Here is a 15,691-nt window from a genome sequence, read left to right as displayed (position 1 = left end):
GATGAAAGGAGAGGGACTGAGAGAGAGAGAGAGACGGATTAAAGAGGAGGAGAGAGAATGAAAAGAGAGGAAGAGGGCAGTACCACCAGTCCTGGCTTCAGCATCAATCCAGCTGATACGTATGTAGGTCCCTGGAACACATGAATGTCCAGGCTTTGTAGTCCTTTTTATAGTAAAGTTTCCATGCACTGGAGCTAAGTCTGTCACTCTCTACGCAAATGAATTATCATGTGCACCCCATTCTTGTTGACCTTTGTGGAAATGGGTTGGGGGGCTTCAGGGATCTTGGGTACTCTTGATTCCCTCTTACATTCCATGCTGGCTCATCAGCATCACTCCTGTGCCTCAGCTGTACTTTGTTGTGCTAACTCTGGGAGCCAGAACAAGGACACTTGTGCCAGAAACGCACTGCCCTACTTCCATTTGGCCCCTTTCTCCAGTCATGTTTGCTAATTGGCTGGCACTACCAACAATCCTTGGCTGGCTCCACAGCTGTGTGGCTATCAATGTTTGAGACATACACATTACCCCTTATCTTCTCGCTTCCACATCCTGCAATTAGCTTATTCATTTGTTCAAAGTGCAGAGGTGTTCTTGAAAGACTGACTCTGCCTTCTGCAGGCAATCAGGCTCCTAAATGTGCTTTTGATCAGGCACATGCTTAAATGACTTGCTCAAGTTGGCCCAGAAATTGCAGCAAGTCACAAGTATACAGCACGAACTGTGCAGGATCCATTTGTTCAAACTGACAACAGACTTGGCCCAAGAATTTACACTGCTGATGTACTTTACAGTACTACTTGTCTGGTTTCAGTGGTCCAAGGTAGAACTTTTTGAAAAATGCTGCTATTTTGATTTTCCAGATATTTTTTCCTCTGTTCCTTGTTAGCTTTCCTCAACATTTATAATACTGGCCTCTATTTATTATTTTTAAAGCACAGCTTTAGTATTTTTAAGGTTTTATTATTTTTAATGCAAAGTTGAAATAATTTGAACAACTGGCTTTAGATGAAAATTCAGATGCAGTTCTTGTCAGGAAAAAGAAAGCACTGAAGGCCTCTTTTAGTGGAACTGATTTTTCAGTTTTCATCAGTGAATGCTATGAAGGAGATAAGGACTCTATAGGCTCTTCACTCTGCACAGACCTGTCCCAAGTAAGGGCAGTCCACTTGCTTTCCCAGGGCAGGTTTCAGACACCAGGGCTTAGGTCATGAATTATAACAAGTTAATCCTAGCTCAGGATTTTAATTGAAAGGATTAAAAAGCCTGCCTTTTTGCATCTTTTATCCAAGTCTGGGGCAAACTCAGATGAATTTGGACAAGTGATGGTGAAATACATTTTTTCCTTTAAAGGCATAATCCACATGTGGTAGACACAATCAAAATGGACCTAATTGTTGGGTTTGTGGGAAGAGCTTGGTTCCTTACTGGGAACTGTGTTGAGTCTATGGACAGCACTGCCCTCACTCAAAGTCTGCCTGGGATGCCTGGGGGGCATTTGGAGAAGAAAGAGGCCATGGAGCATCCCCTTGATTTGACATCAGAAAACGGGCTCTGGAGATAAGGCAAGGAGAAAGCATGCAAGAGGCAAGCGTTGGCCAAGTGAGCCAAATGAGTGACTATGCAAGATAGGCATTGCTCCTGAAGAAGAGTTACACACAATTTTTGTGATCTTGGTGCATCCTGTAGCAGTAAAATGATACATGTCTTTGATTTCCTTCTGAGAAATGTCTTGGTTCTTTCTGACGTCTGCTGGGGTCATTATAAATTAGTTCTTCACTAGTGAGCTGGTTCACAGCTGTGCAGAAGCTGCATGGTTGTATTTTCCTCACTTGGTTCTTCTAGTTACAGCCCACTCAGCTTCTGAGAAAAAGATTAGTGAAAGTAGTGGCATGAGGCAGATGTTCAATAGGCAGAAACAAGCCTTTTCCACAAAGGAAAAGGCTTTTGCTTTCTGCAAAGCCAAACAAATAAGAAATGCTGAGTTTGTTGGATCTGCTAAAATGAGCATGTGAAGATGACTTCCTCTTACTACTGTACATCCAGAAGGTAGAAGGTACATTGAGACACAGAAGGTAATATGTGCATTGAGATAAAGGAATAATTTTATAATCATGACTGTTTGCCAAGAAATGAGTTTTTAATTCCTTGGAGGCAACATTTCTGACCTGCAGTTTTGTATTCATTTTCTATCTTCTTAAGCATTTTGCTAACTATCTTTTTGATCACTGCATTATCAACTTTGGTAATGTATACTGCTGCAAAATCTAGAAGAGTATTTATATACTCAGTGAAGCAGTACATTGCCAAAGGATTTCCACAGATTTCTTGTAAATGACTATATTGATTCTCAAACTGAATCTCTGGCTGAAAGGTTCCTGAATTAATCCAAGATTCAGGACTATGGTTGAATAGAGGCATTTGCTTGCTTATCTGATCTGTAGTTCACATAGATGTCTGAAGGCTGAAGTTCATTGACAAGATGTTGACTGAGATGACTAAGATGTTCCAGTTTTATCTGAGTTCTGAAATCACTCCATTGGAAATAGAGAAGCAGTCATTACCATCAATAGTGTTGAGATTTGTCATCAAATGCAGAAATTGCCATTGATGAAAGTGAAAACTTAGGGAAGGGTATAAAGATTTAAGTTGTGCCAAGAAGGCATTTTTTGGGCCTCCTCTGAGCGTTTGAAATCTGTAGGGTCTGTAAGACCTTTGGTTTCTTCCTTTATGCATTAGACAGTTATTTATGTACATAGGCCATAGAAGAGGAGGAGTTTTCATTTTTGTTGGTATTTGCAGTGACATCAAACTGGTCCATTAATAGAACCAGTTCCGTAAAAGCCATGCAAGAGCTTTTCAGGTTCAGCTTCTGGGCCTGCTGCCTAGAATTGTACAGTCTCCAAGGTCTGGCATGAGCTAAGAATGATATTCCCCATATCCACTATGTATGAATTGTGTGATATTAAAAGAATATGTTTAAAAGCATGAGCTCTTGTGCGGTGAGAGGCATGGGAATATTCCTGTTATGAGCATGCTTATCACTCAGACACAGAGTGAAGCTGCCTCATTAATTTTTTCTTAACATGCAAAATAAATTCCATTGGATTGTTTTGCTTTAATCTCTTACTATCTTTCTCAGATAAAATGCTTATAGCCAGAGTTCAGATTATATGTAATTCCTGCATCAAATAAGAAGTGTCTATTGCAGAACAGCCACAAACCAGTAAAATTTGTGATGATTTACAGGTGTCATTGCCAGATCTGGGCTCAGTTTTTTCTTTGTTTTGGAGAATGTTTCTTCTGGCCTTAGGGGAAGGAAAGTGCCACTTTGTGAATTGGTAGAATTCACATGAAGAAGGGCTCTCGCTCTTCTTCATTCTTCAAAACAACAATAAAAAAATCGCAAAAGAAATTGAGAAGTTGACTATGAATTTCTGACAGTTTAGAAATAATACCTGCTTACAAATGAAAAAACACCATAAACCACATTTCAGCCTTAGCCTTATATTTAACTTCAACTATTGAAAGAGCATTTTCTGGAAATTAATGGAGTTATTGTCACTGAAATATACAAAGGTTGTGGTGGATTAGGCACCACAGCAGCATGTGAATGAATGGCAGTTTTCTGATTAGGGAGACAGTGTGAATGGTCTACTGGAATGTGGTGCGCAAAAGGTTTTTCTTCCCCTGCGGATAAAGAACAAGCTTCCTGTCTTTCTCAGTGTTGCATCCAGCTAGTGAAACCTCTGAAGTTCCAGTTTGCTCAGTGATGCATTTTTAATGTTGAAAAGTGTAGAAAAAGGCAATAAATACAGGGTCGGCTACGTGACAGGAGAGAGCATGTGGATGGTCCTGTTGGTTGTGTACTGGGTTAGATGCAACTCCATCTTGTGATCTATATGAAACTGAGCTTGATTTCCACCAGCCTGTGGCACCAGAGACTTGTGGAATTCAGGAGCATACTGTGTGATAACATTTAGTTTTGAAGTTGCGACTCTACAGACATGTGTAGAAATTAGCAATCATACATCTGTAAGGAAAAAACAAACAAAATAGCCGGGGCAAACATTAGAAAAGGCAATGTGTTTAACAAAAAGCTACCTGTATTCTCCATGGATATATTAACATTTTTGGTTCAAGTCTCTGCATTTTCCAGCTTTCTGAAGAGGCATCAGTTGAGGACTACTGACCCTTTCTTTAACTAGGCCATTTCATTAATTTCTCTGCTGAAGTGTTGCTGCTCCACTTCATACTGTGCTACTATGTGCCAGTACATAAACCAATCAAATTAAAACAATGAAAGAAGCAGATCTCCTTATACTCCCCTGACTTAGATGTTGTTTGGTTTTGCATTCCAGCTCTGGTATATAGATGTCTTTTCCTGGCCACATTTTATTGCTTATTACTAGCTACTAAAATAATACCCCGCCACAGCACACAAAAATGTTTCCCTGTAAGCCACTTCTGAAAACTGCCTTAGCCTTAAAAATAGGATGGCTTTCCTTGGAGAACCATCCATTCAGAAGAAAGAACTTGACAGATTCCATCTAGATTTTTATTTTAATCATGTAGTCTAATTCTTGTGCCAGTGAGGAGATGGCAGACTAATTGACAATAGAAAGCTGCTTAGTTAAGAGGCTGTCCCTCTGAACTGTAAAGCACGAGCTTCCTTCAGCTATTTTTTGGATGTCTTATATAGTCTTGGGACAAATTTGAGATAAATCAGAAAAATCACAGATAATCAACAGACTAGCAAGTCACACCAAAATTAAAGTAACAGGAATAAAAACATGTATTTAGTGCAGAAAATTCTATCAATTTGAATAGACCACATTCCAGAGGTGGTCTATATTTTGAATGAGCTGACTCCTGATATGCCATCTGTCGTAGACATCCTTTTCACTAAAATCTTTTCTTTAGGATTTTTTCCTTCTGGGAAGCTGAGGCCCCAGAAACAAGATGTAAACAATAGATTGTCTGCTGCTGTGGAATGCAACAGGTGGGTCTGTGATTGGTCTCCTGGGGAAGTTTTGGTTCAGTGACCAGTCACAGCAGAGCTGGCTTGCGGAGTCTGTCAAGGCCAGCTTGTGTGTTATCATTCCTTACTTTCTATTCTTAGGTAGTTAGCAGCTTCTGGAAACTCTCTTTTTCTTTTTCTTTTAGTATAGTTATAATGTAATATATATATATATATCATAACATAATAAATCAAGCCTTCTGATCATGGAGCCCATCTCGTCTCTTCCTTCACCCCGAAAACCTTGTGTCCAACCGACGACAGCCATCCAAAAAGTTTTTTACACTTTTGTGTCGACTTGCCTGCATTTGGCATAGATCATGTAGGAAAGGGAGATACCAAGAGACCACTGAAGCAGCCAGCCAGCACTGTTACCTTACATTTCCCACTAATTAGATTTCAGTGCAAAATCAGAATTTTTATCTCTATCATCTTTTGAGGCAGAGTGTTTTGGGTCAGGTGAATTGCCAAATAGTAAACTGTCAAGGAAGTTTGCACTTCTTCTTTTAAGTATTGGATGAAATTTCCTCACGGAAATTCTAATATCAACACTGAAGAAGAGCCTTTGGCTTGGCCTTGAGCAGAGGCAGAAGCTCCGGGAAAGGATGTCTTTCCTGTTTGTGCTGGCGCTGGTGTATGTACCTGCAGGCAATGTCCTATGACAGTAAAGGGTGAATACAGCAGTTTGATTTTAAACATTGCAAAATGTTTATGGGGAGGAAGCATTACAAGTTTGCCTGTAATTACACCAAAGTATTTGGCTGACCTCAGTGGGGTGGCGTGGGCGCAACTGAAAACCCAGAATATCTCATTAAATCTCCTCCTACCTGCGGCACTCATCAGAGTCATCCCAAGGTTCTGAGATGCTGCAGAAACAATCATGGGCCTAATTACAGGGTAAGAGGGAAAGCAGCATCAGACCTTCAATAAATGACAAGTACACGTGATCTATTCAATTTACCTCCGAAGCTTGCTCCGCTGTGTCATTGGCATGAGGTTCATGCTGCCTTTGAGTCATTATCACAGGGTGGCCTCTTGCAATGAGGAGCTGCAGTGAGGCTTCAGACAAGGCACATACACAAAATTCTTCTTTAAAAGCATTTGAGCCTGCTATTTCCTTTCACAAAAGCCTCTTTCCCCTAACAAAGACCTTGGGAAGGCACTTGAAAAACTTATGACCCTCTCACATCATTGCATGAATTATGGTTTTAAGAGAAAAAATGACGTGTCAGTTAAAATCCCTCCCTTCTCTAAACCATTGGCTAGCTAGAAAGCATGAGCTTCCCACAGAACAATGAAGGGAGTGGAGGATAGAGAATATCCATAGCTATCAGATAAAGGAGACCAGAGCAAACTGAAACAAGCATTCTGAAGTGGCTGGAGCCCCTCATAGACCCTCACAAAAAGGGTATATCAAATAGGGAGTTGAGAATTTGGAAAAGAGATGGATCTCTGCTGTAGGAGGAACTAGATGAGTTTTCAACACTAAAAATCAAGAATGTGTGATGGATAAGGTGAGCAGGGAACAGGTTCCTTGCTGTCCCCAAACCAAGGAACATCTTAGCAGGTACTGAGCAGCACTTTAAACTAGACAGAAGGGAATACTTATCACATGATATGTAATTAAATTTATTGTATTGCTAATACTAATGGTGAAGACCAGATGTCAGGATGATGCATGAATTATCTCATTTTTGGGTATGCATAGCCATGATTTCAATATGTGCGCACAGACTAGTAGCCTTGGCAGCAGTCATGATGGGTCGTGATCATGAGTGGAACAAGGAAAGGAATTGCTCCTTGACTTCGGGAAGCTGGGAGCTTCCTTTCCAATTTCATATTCAGTAGTGGGTAGAGGCAGAGATAAATGCACCTGATATGACTCTGTACTGTAGACAAGACAGATCATGAGGAGGTTTAAAAGGGTCTTTCCCTCAAAGAAACCAAACACAAATATAAGACCAGTAATGACATGAGAAGAATTTCCTCATTCATTTCCTTGGGAAGTAATTTGAACGCATTATCCTCACTTGTCCTTGAATCTAGTGTTTGCTCTGTATATAGAGATGAACACTTGTAGAGAACAGGTTTTATATAGTCACACAGGATATAAGCTATCTATTTACATTTTACTCCTGGTTATTACGTCTTTGTGTATTTGTGGTGTCTCCTTGTAGGATTCCAGAGACATCTACATGCAGTGTAAAGTCCTTCACAGCTGAGAAGTTAGTGGCTGATATATTTACCATCACATGACTCCTTCTACTAATGCAAATTGTTCTACCACCCATAAATCTAGGAGTCCACCCTAAAATAAAGTTAGCTTGAAAACTTATTGCCTTGCTAAGAAAAATTTTCTTTTATATCAGACACTAGAGCTTTGAATCTGAAGGCATATGATTCAGGATGGAGATGTTGTGCCTTGCTCCATCTTCCTTTCACACAGATCTTGAATTGTCTCTGGTGCCCACCTCATGGCCTCAGGCTCCAGGTTGAGTGTCCATGTATTGCTGTGGAGTCTAGCCTGTGCTGCATGATGCTTTAACGACTACAAGACCCAAGTCTCCCAATTAATATGTCAGGACCCAGAAGAACTTGCATCTTGCCATTGTGTACAAAATGCAGATGCTTCAGATGCATTGGAGGCTTATCCTCCTGGGTTACCACAATAAAAGGGTGAGGGTCAGTGGATGATGAAGTACTGCTTGCTTACAGCTTGCTTACAGCTCTTCCTCACCTTGCTCTTTTGGGGCCCATACATAATAGCGCTGCTCCTTGAGAAATAGTAGAGTGATTGTGTGTTTCCTACAGTGTGTATGTACTTTTTTTTGTTTTGATAACTTGTATACACATGGTTCTGTAGCAATAAACGTGTTTATACAGAGATTAAATAAAATGGGTAAGCAATTTGATAGAGGTAAATGGAAGTGTCTCATATCAGCTTTGCTGGAGCTGTTTTGCTCCTCTTTGTATTTACTTGGTAGGCTTACAAAAAAAGATATGTACTGCAACTTAGGTAAGAAATACTTGGAGATCAAAGTAAAACTGACCTTGCAGTTATCTTGGGATTTAATTATTAAGTCATCCCCATTTTGAAAGTGCTAAGCCACACTCAGAAGCTGCTGCTGCTGCTGTTGCTGCTGCTGCGAGAGGAGTGGTTGACTCCTTGTCTCCTTGTCCTTGCTGGAGAATATGTTTGTTCTCCAAGGTGGGATTTGGTTCTGTCATGTCAGCTGCAGAGACTGTATCTTGCCTGGTCAGCCCTGGTTCTTGGAATGTGATTAGCTGCTGCACACAGCTTGGTGTGACTGTCTCTGTGACTGCTGATCCATGAGCATGGTGTGTGGTCTGTTCTTGGCACTGGTATTTCAAGAATTTTTTTCATTTTATGCAGGTAATGTTAGAAGACACAAATGCTGCAGGTTTTTATGTATTTAAAATGTATTTGTCAGACGTTCCCTCATCTCTCACCAGTGGGAAGGAAATGGTAGTCCCTCCACTTTTTACCTCTCCCTGACTGCCTGGTTTAGGCTTGTCAGGAAGAGTGAATAGTTATGAGCTGAATGGATCTGAATGGGAAGTTAGACAAACGGACATCTCACTGGCAAAAATCACAGTGGCACAAGTTCCTGGCTCTTCACAGCATACAGCTAGCAAGAAGAAATATTTTTTCTATGGCTTTGTAAGCAAAGTCCAAGAAATAATTATGACCTTTCCCCCTTCAGGTACAAAAGACCTATGGGAACACTGGCAAACACAAACAAAAAATGTTTGAAATTTAGCTAAGTACTTACACATGAATTTTGCACAGTGCAAAGTCTTTGCCAGGGTATTTATATCTGGAAACCTTCCAAGACAATATGTGGTTTACCAGTTCCAGCAGCAGTGTAGACACATTGGATCTCAACACAACACTGGATGCAAAGGAAAATGTGTTGTAAACACAAGATTTGCCTTTACACACTGTGTTCTGCAGCTTAGATGAAAAAAATAATATGCTTAAGACCTGGTTTCAGGCACCCAAAAGGCCATGATAAATTTTCATTGATAAGGCAATGATAAATTTTCATTTATAAATACAAAGCAGTTGTGGAAAGTGAGGCACATTGAGATATCAGATCTGGGAGGATGGGCACATTGGTCTGGTTCATGTATGAGAGCAGACTTTGGCTGCAGTGGGAAGGGAATGTTACCAGGCAGTTGCCAACACAAAGTTAACTCCTGGTGGCCTTACCTTGCTTTGGACTATTGGGGATGCAGATGCTTTACAGTATGCCAGAACTCTGCCATCAAACTCTTGGATATGAACACCTGTGGATGTTGACAGGCTAAGTTTATGGGAAAGTGTTTCTCATACTCTCTGAAATACAGGGTTCACCAAAGAAACTGTGCCTTCTAGATAAAAAGCAACCTACCCCACATCCCAAAACTTGTGCTTGACTGATGCTGGGGTTGCCTTTTTCCCAACCTGGAAATGAAACTCAAGATCATTTTAGTAAGGAGGTAATATAAGAGAGGATCTTTATTTGAAGACCTTCAGGGGCAGTTATGGAAAGATGTCCACAAAAGCCCACCCTCCCAAGGATGAGTACATTTTTATACGTTTTAGGAAATTAGCATAATTGATAAAAAGCACCAATTAAGAGGACAATAGCTGATGTAATTCCCCCCTGCCCAGGTCAAGCCCCTTCTCTGGAGTCCCCCACTCAGCACTAGCCAGCCTTTGTCCATGAAATGTGTCCTAAAGAGTTGTTGTAGGCCTTGGTTCCCAGGAGGAACCAAGATAGCAGAGGGGCCATGCACCTCCCAGGGCTTGGAGCTCTGCAAGTTCTTTTGTCTTTCTGCCTAGGAAAAGACCATGGAAAAGTACTGGGAAAACCAGCCTCTAGTACAATAGGCTGCAGAGCTACAAATATATGTGTGAAGAATACAGAGAGCATATTAACGTAAAAAGGCAAAAAACAAACAGCATCACTGGTGCTCTGGGCATCACTTCCTTTCCTCAAAGCAGCAGCATGCCTCCAGGCCACCTACACAGCTGTCTGGTTGTGACTGGCCAAATCCAGCCTTCTTTAAAAAAAAATAGGCTTTACCCAGACTGAGGGCAGGCATCTGCCAGGACTGCGGGACCAGACCCCAAACCTGGGAAATTAAACATAGCTCAATCAAAGGCAATGGGGAAAAAAAGTCACCTGGAAAGAGTTAGCCATTCAATGTGGAGGAAGGGGGGTGGGAATGCTGCTTTAATCTTTTTATAGTATAAAAATTTTGTGACTGAATTAAAGCTCTACTGTTTGGACTGGATGATGTTACGTAATTCTCAGAAATGAGAGCAGCTGGCCACGGTACAGATACCTCCTAGCAAGCCCTGCAGCGCACAGAACATCATTTACCAAGGCTGTAAAAAAATACATTTATTAAGGGGCTTGGGAGTGAAATTTGACATGCTGTCTTGGCTTTTTGCTGTCTGGATTTCATTTACAGCTCCTCTGTTTTATTTTCCACTGAAATAAATAAATAAATAAATTAAGCTGTCTTTGCCCACTTTCCCTAACTGCCTTTTTGGCATGCCTGTGGGTGATTCCAGTGCAGAGAGCCAAGGGGTATTGATAAGAATGTTGCTAACCTTGTAATAGTAATGTAGGTAAACAAGCAAAGGAAAAATCCAAATTCAGGAGGATGTGGAAAAAGACAGACCAGTAATGGAAGTACTAGAAATCACTGATTGCTGGAAATTTTCACTCTGAGGAAAATTGAGAACAAGAAAAGGTCCTGAGCCCACCAAAAAAGGTGAATTTTACAAACATTTATTCCTATTTCCTGATCCTTCCTCTTGCCTTTCACCCACCTCTTCCTGCCAGGTACACTACTGCCAGATTTTCCATTTCTTACTTGCCTTTGCCTCTTGTCTTTACTTGCAGAATTGGGGGGTGGGAGAGGAGAGGGAGGGGCCAGAAGAATCATAGTTGGGGGGTCTGTGTTCTGCCATTTATATACAGGACAGATTTTGTTGCTCATGCAGTTGCCAAAATGGACCCTAAACTCATCCTGGTGTTCTTGCCCTGCTTTGCACAGGTGGATGGTGACACTGGCTGCACTTATGCAACCCATCCTGACTTTCCCACAGCACTGAAGTCTGACAGCTATGTCAATGTGTTGATCATCTACCCACAGATTATGTGGTTGAGAAATAGGGCGATACTATTTTTTTAATACTCTTTCCCTGGATTGGCTGATCAGCCATGCTCCAAAACCTCTTAGGACCTGTAAAGTCTGGTCCTTGTCCCAGGAAATTTCTCATTTGAAAATAAAATAATTTAATCCTCCCCCCCACCACCAGTTTATTCCAGAAATACCATCTACAGCTACATACTTAAGGTACATAGCTAAACTTTAAATAAAATATTTTAAAGCATTCAAATGTAAGTATCTGAAACGTTAAAGAATTAAATCTGTAACTTCAATTCTGAAGGTCTTGAAAAATGCACATAATAGCACTGGGGATAGAAGGAATTTCATTTCTTCCACACTTTGGAAATCAGCTTAGTTCCTTATAGGCAAAATTTTATTTAGCCATCCCTCCCTGCAGTACTTACCACTGGAAAAATGTGAGTGTTTAGGAGCTATTGCTGGATTTTTTAATCCCTGTATTTGGTGTTTTAGGATTTTAGAATGGCCTGATGCTTTACCTTACCTATGGTGGCAGACAACTGCTTACCTAGTAGTGTGCTGGGCTACTAAAGCAAGTGCAGTGATCAGTGCTGATGGTTGGACCCTGGAAAGAGGAATGCAGCTTTCTGACCTCCCCACAGGCACCATGCCAGGCATAAGCTGAACCAGCCATAGTGCTTGCTGTGGCTTTGCACACTGCCTGTGCTATTGCCATTTTCAAAGTGTGTCTTTTTTCCTCCTGGCTGAAAGAACCTAGCAGATTTTGGGAGACCAGCTAGTACAGAGGAGGGCATATATGCCACTGTCCAGCAGCAGCTAACTGGGTGCTGGTAATTTGTCACTTTGGTATTAATTTAACTGAGCAGCAGAGTCAGAGAGCAGCATCAGGTGGGCAAGGGTCCCAGCAGCATACTGGGCAGCACAAGAGAAGCACTAAGGGCCATATTCCAACTCTGGAAGCGAAGATGCTGGCTTCAGCTGGAGCCATGTGAATGTAACTGCTGCCAGAGGGCAGGCCCCAAAGTTTAGTATTTCTCCAAATGAAGTATAAAAATAATTATGAGCTTAGCCTGCAAAACTTGGGTCGAATTCATAACCATCTGGTGTTAATGGCCTGAAGTGAAACTTCAGACAAAGGTTTCATTTTATTTATTATTCATGAGAAAAGCTTCTGGCCAGCGACTGCAGCTTTGCTTATTACTGATGGAGCTTCATACTTGCTGCCTCGCTGAGGGGTAAGGAGGTGCAGAAGCCTGATATTGCTCTGCTTTGACTTTAGGCAGGTGGCACTGAGCAGAGACAGTGGGATTTCTTGAAGCATGCAGAAGAATTAAGAAGCTCAATATAATATTTATCTTCTCCCCATTTTCACTTAACTGACACTAAACTTAATCTTCCAGAAAGCCTCTGCCCAAGAGTTTATTGAAAGGCAAAAAGGTTTCCATGCTGAGATTAACTCCTATTGCTACTTATCTATGAGCAAAAGCTGTTTTTAGGCTCTTTGTGAAAACCAACCTCAGCTGCATACTAGCTGAGAACTGGGTGGAAGGACTATGTGGAAAGCATATACTTTTTTCCAGTTCAACTGAAATTTTGCAGACAAAGCCTTCCCATCCCAAATAGTGGGGACACTATTAGAAACACTAAGGGGAACACTTAGATGCTCTAATTCTGAACAGGGCAAACAGAAGATGCTGATGTGGTGAGGTATGTTGGTAAGGAGAAACACACAGATAAAAGTGGCAAACAAGATCTCAGGCTTTTCTGACAACACAAAGAGAAACTTCCCTGCTTCTTAAAGTTTCTGATGGAGATTTTTAGACATTACTGTGTGGTCTAGAAGGTGTAACTCACTAAGCATGAGAAATTTGAGTAAGAAATAGCAGTGTTTTTGAGCCTGCTTCCGTACAGACATTCTGGTGTTTCCATTAAAAATTTTAGGTCAGAACTCAAATGTTCCAGGTGGGAAGTTTCTCTTCTCTGCTTTTCTCCATGTGGTCCAAGTACAGCAGCTTGTTAAGACCATCAGGGTTGTGTTTCTGGACCAAAATAAGTTTTCAGCAAAAATACTTCAGTTGTTATTCATGGCCAACAGTCCTCCCCCTTGCCCAATTCCCAATCCCCCCCCTCAACCCAACAACAACAAAAACAACAACAACGGAAGGGGGGTGGGTGAAGGGAATGCATATGTCATTTATCTGCAAAGTGCCCAGTAACCATAGTTCCACAAAAGAAGCAAGAGCTGTAGAAATGAGAAGCCACTTTAAAAATCTACTTTTCCACTGCAATCTCATCTTCCTAAAGTTTTTGCCAGCCATTTTCTCACATCTTGATGCTTGATGTTAGACATTTCCCCTCAAGGTAGCTTGTTGTTGTGTGGAAAATGCCAGTGTTTGCAGCACTCTGTGGCAAGTCTTAATCACTGCAATCAGACTGAGATGTTTGTCTGACCCTTAACCTTCATGGCACATATCCATACTGGTGGTTCTTTATGGTTCAGACAAAATTTCACAGGTCAACCTGGGCAGGGCAGCATGGTGACTTGCTGCTTTTTTTGCCATAAGCTGTTCCATCTGCATGCTACGGAAGAGTTTCCTCTTGGTTTTCTTGCACATTACTTCCTCTAGGCTTTGGACTTGACAGAAATTTCCAGAGGTAAACTTTTGGTCTGTAAGGTGCAGAATGTAACCACACTAAATTTTTTTTTCTCCTCCTCAAGGGAAGCCTATTCTATGCTCTACTTTTTATTAATGGAGCTGTGACTTATATCAAGACCCACTGGGGAGGGAGTACACCCAGGCACCAGCCTCAGCTTTACATTATTGTTCAACTAGAACCTTTGTCTTCTCTTACAGTGTTTGCCAGAATCCTGAAGGCTCCTGAATCCCAAAACATCACCTTTGGGTCCGTGGTGACATTGCGGTGCACAGCGACCGGCCTTCCAGTCCCTACTGTCACCTGGCTGGAAAATGGGAAAGCTGTAAGTGCCTCTTTTTCATGCTTTTGGCACTGGAGGACTGCTGTCAGCTGGAAGGGCTGGTAGTCAGCACCAGTGGTTTCTATTCCTTCCTAACTTAGCACCTTGGTTTTCAAACTGTTTGAGTCCAGATCATCTCTCTGCTGCAGTTTTCCCTGGAAAAACATTGTCCTCCTTATCCACGGTGTTGTATTATCTAATTTGTTAGGACCTAAAAAGCCCAAGATGAAGAGTGCTTTAGAACTTTCCAACCATCCTCCAAGACAGAATTTCTAGGACTTCATTGTGTCTTTCTGTAGCTATCTTTCCTTTCCTTTTTTAATAATGTGGTAACAATAATGAGGCAAAATTGCATATTTGACAAATATGTCAAATATGACACGGAATTAGATAGACCAAACTGTTTTGAGGTCAAATACCTGTGGAACCACATTATGCACAGGATATTTGAAGACGATAATAGATATGAAATTTTCTAGGCTGACCTAGATGATGTGAAATATGTCATGAATTTATCCCTGGGTAGAAACATGCTCTTAAGAAAGGCACACCCTCTCCAGTGGCAGGCACCAAGGGATGCAAATCCACTGTGTCTCATAGGAAAGATTCTGTGGTCTAATGATCCTGACCACTTAATATGGGTGCTTGCTTTCAATTTGCCTGGCTTTCATGCCTGTGTGTAGGCTGTTGCAATGCCTTCATTTCAGTGAACTGAAAACCTACTTGATGCCTAATATTGCCTGTGTGGGAGTGAGCAGGGAAACACAGTCATGGCAGCACCGCAGCCCAAGCCGGCCATAGCTTCTCTCTAGTCTTCATGTGCTCAAGATGAACATGTTTTATACTGTCTTTGGTCTTTTGACAGCTTTTTAAAGGATGTGAGTTCCAGGGCATGATTCTGTGGAGGCAGGTGGAGTGTCTGCTGGGTGCAGGCTGGCAATTTGCTTTTGCTCTTTCTCATGGATTTCCTGTCAGCCCCGAGTCCTGAGCACAGGCTAATACTGACCATTCCTGTGGACTTGCTGGTCCGGAGGACCAATAAATCCCCTTGGTTCTTACTTCAGGGGGCTATCACCATCCTGGTTTGTATCTCCTCTCTCCACACATTAAAACGTTATTAAGACCCATGGCTACTCTGCAGGCTGTCTTGCCTTCCTTGCCTCCTCTACACCTTATTATGTCCTCCAGTCTGATTAGGGCTAATTTTCTATATTCCTTCAGTGTTGCTAGGCAGAGCAGCAAAGGCATCAGATCAGCCTCTGCACCCTGGGGTGCTTGTTGGTTTCTGACAATATTTACTTTGAGACAACTGCAGGTGTTTTTTTAAGACTTCTTCCCCGCTGGGAATGAAACATTTTGCAGGACTCTGGGGTACCTAGAAAGAGCAATATATTTCCAGAGCACACACCTGTGCTCTCCTGAGATCCCAATGAGTGGGTCCCACAGAGAGCTGAGGTACATGACAGGATGCTCAGCCCTGCCTGGGCCACTGCCTGACTGGTCATATCTGCTCTGCCTCATTG

General features: G+C 41.7%; 1 protein-coding gene across 1 annotated transcript in view; it reads left to right on the top strand.

The window, feature by feature from the left end:
• MUSK (muscle associated receptor tyrosine kinase) overlaps window positions 1-15,691 on the top strand; it is a 57,183-nt gene that overhangs the window by 12,960 nt on the left and 28,532 nt on the right. The window contains exon 6 of the mRNA XM_005425342.2: window positions 14,047-14,171. Within this exon, the coding sequence (XP_005425399.2) occupies window positions 14,047-14,171 (125 nt within the window). The remainder of the gene's footprint in view (window positions 1-14,046; window positions 14,172-15,691) is intronic.

Source organism: Geospiza fortis, unplaced genomic scaffold (genome assembly GCF_000277835.1).
Source record: "Geospiza fortis unplaced genomic scaffold, GeoFor_1.0 scaffold203, whole genome shotgun sequence".
NCBI classification, from domain to species: domain Eukaryota; kingdom Metazoa; phylum Chordata; class Aves; order Passeriformes; family Thraupidae; genus Geospiza; species Geospiza fortis.
Note: the sequence above shows the minus strand (reverse complement) of the source record. Positions and strands in the feature narration are given on the sequence as shown.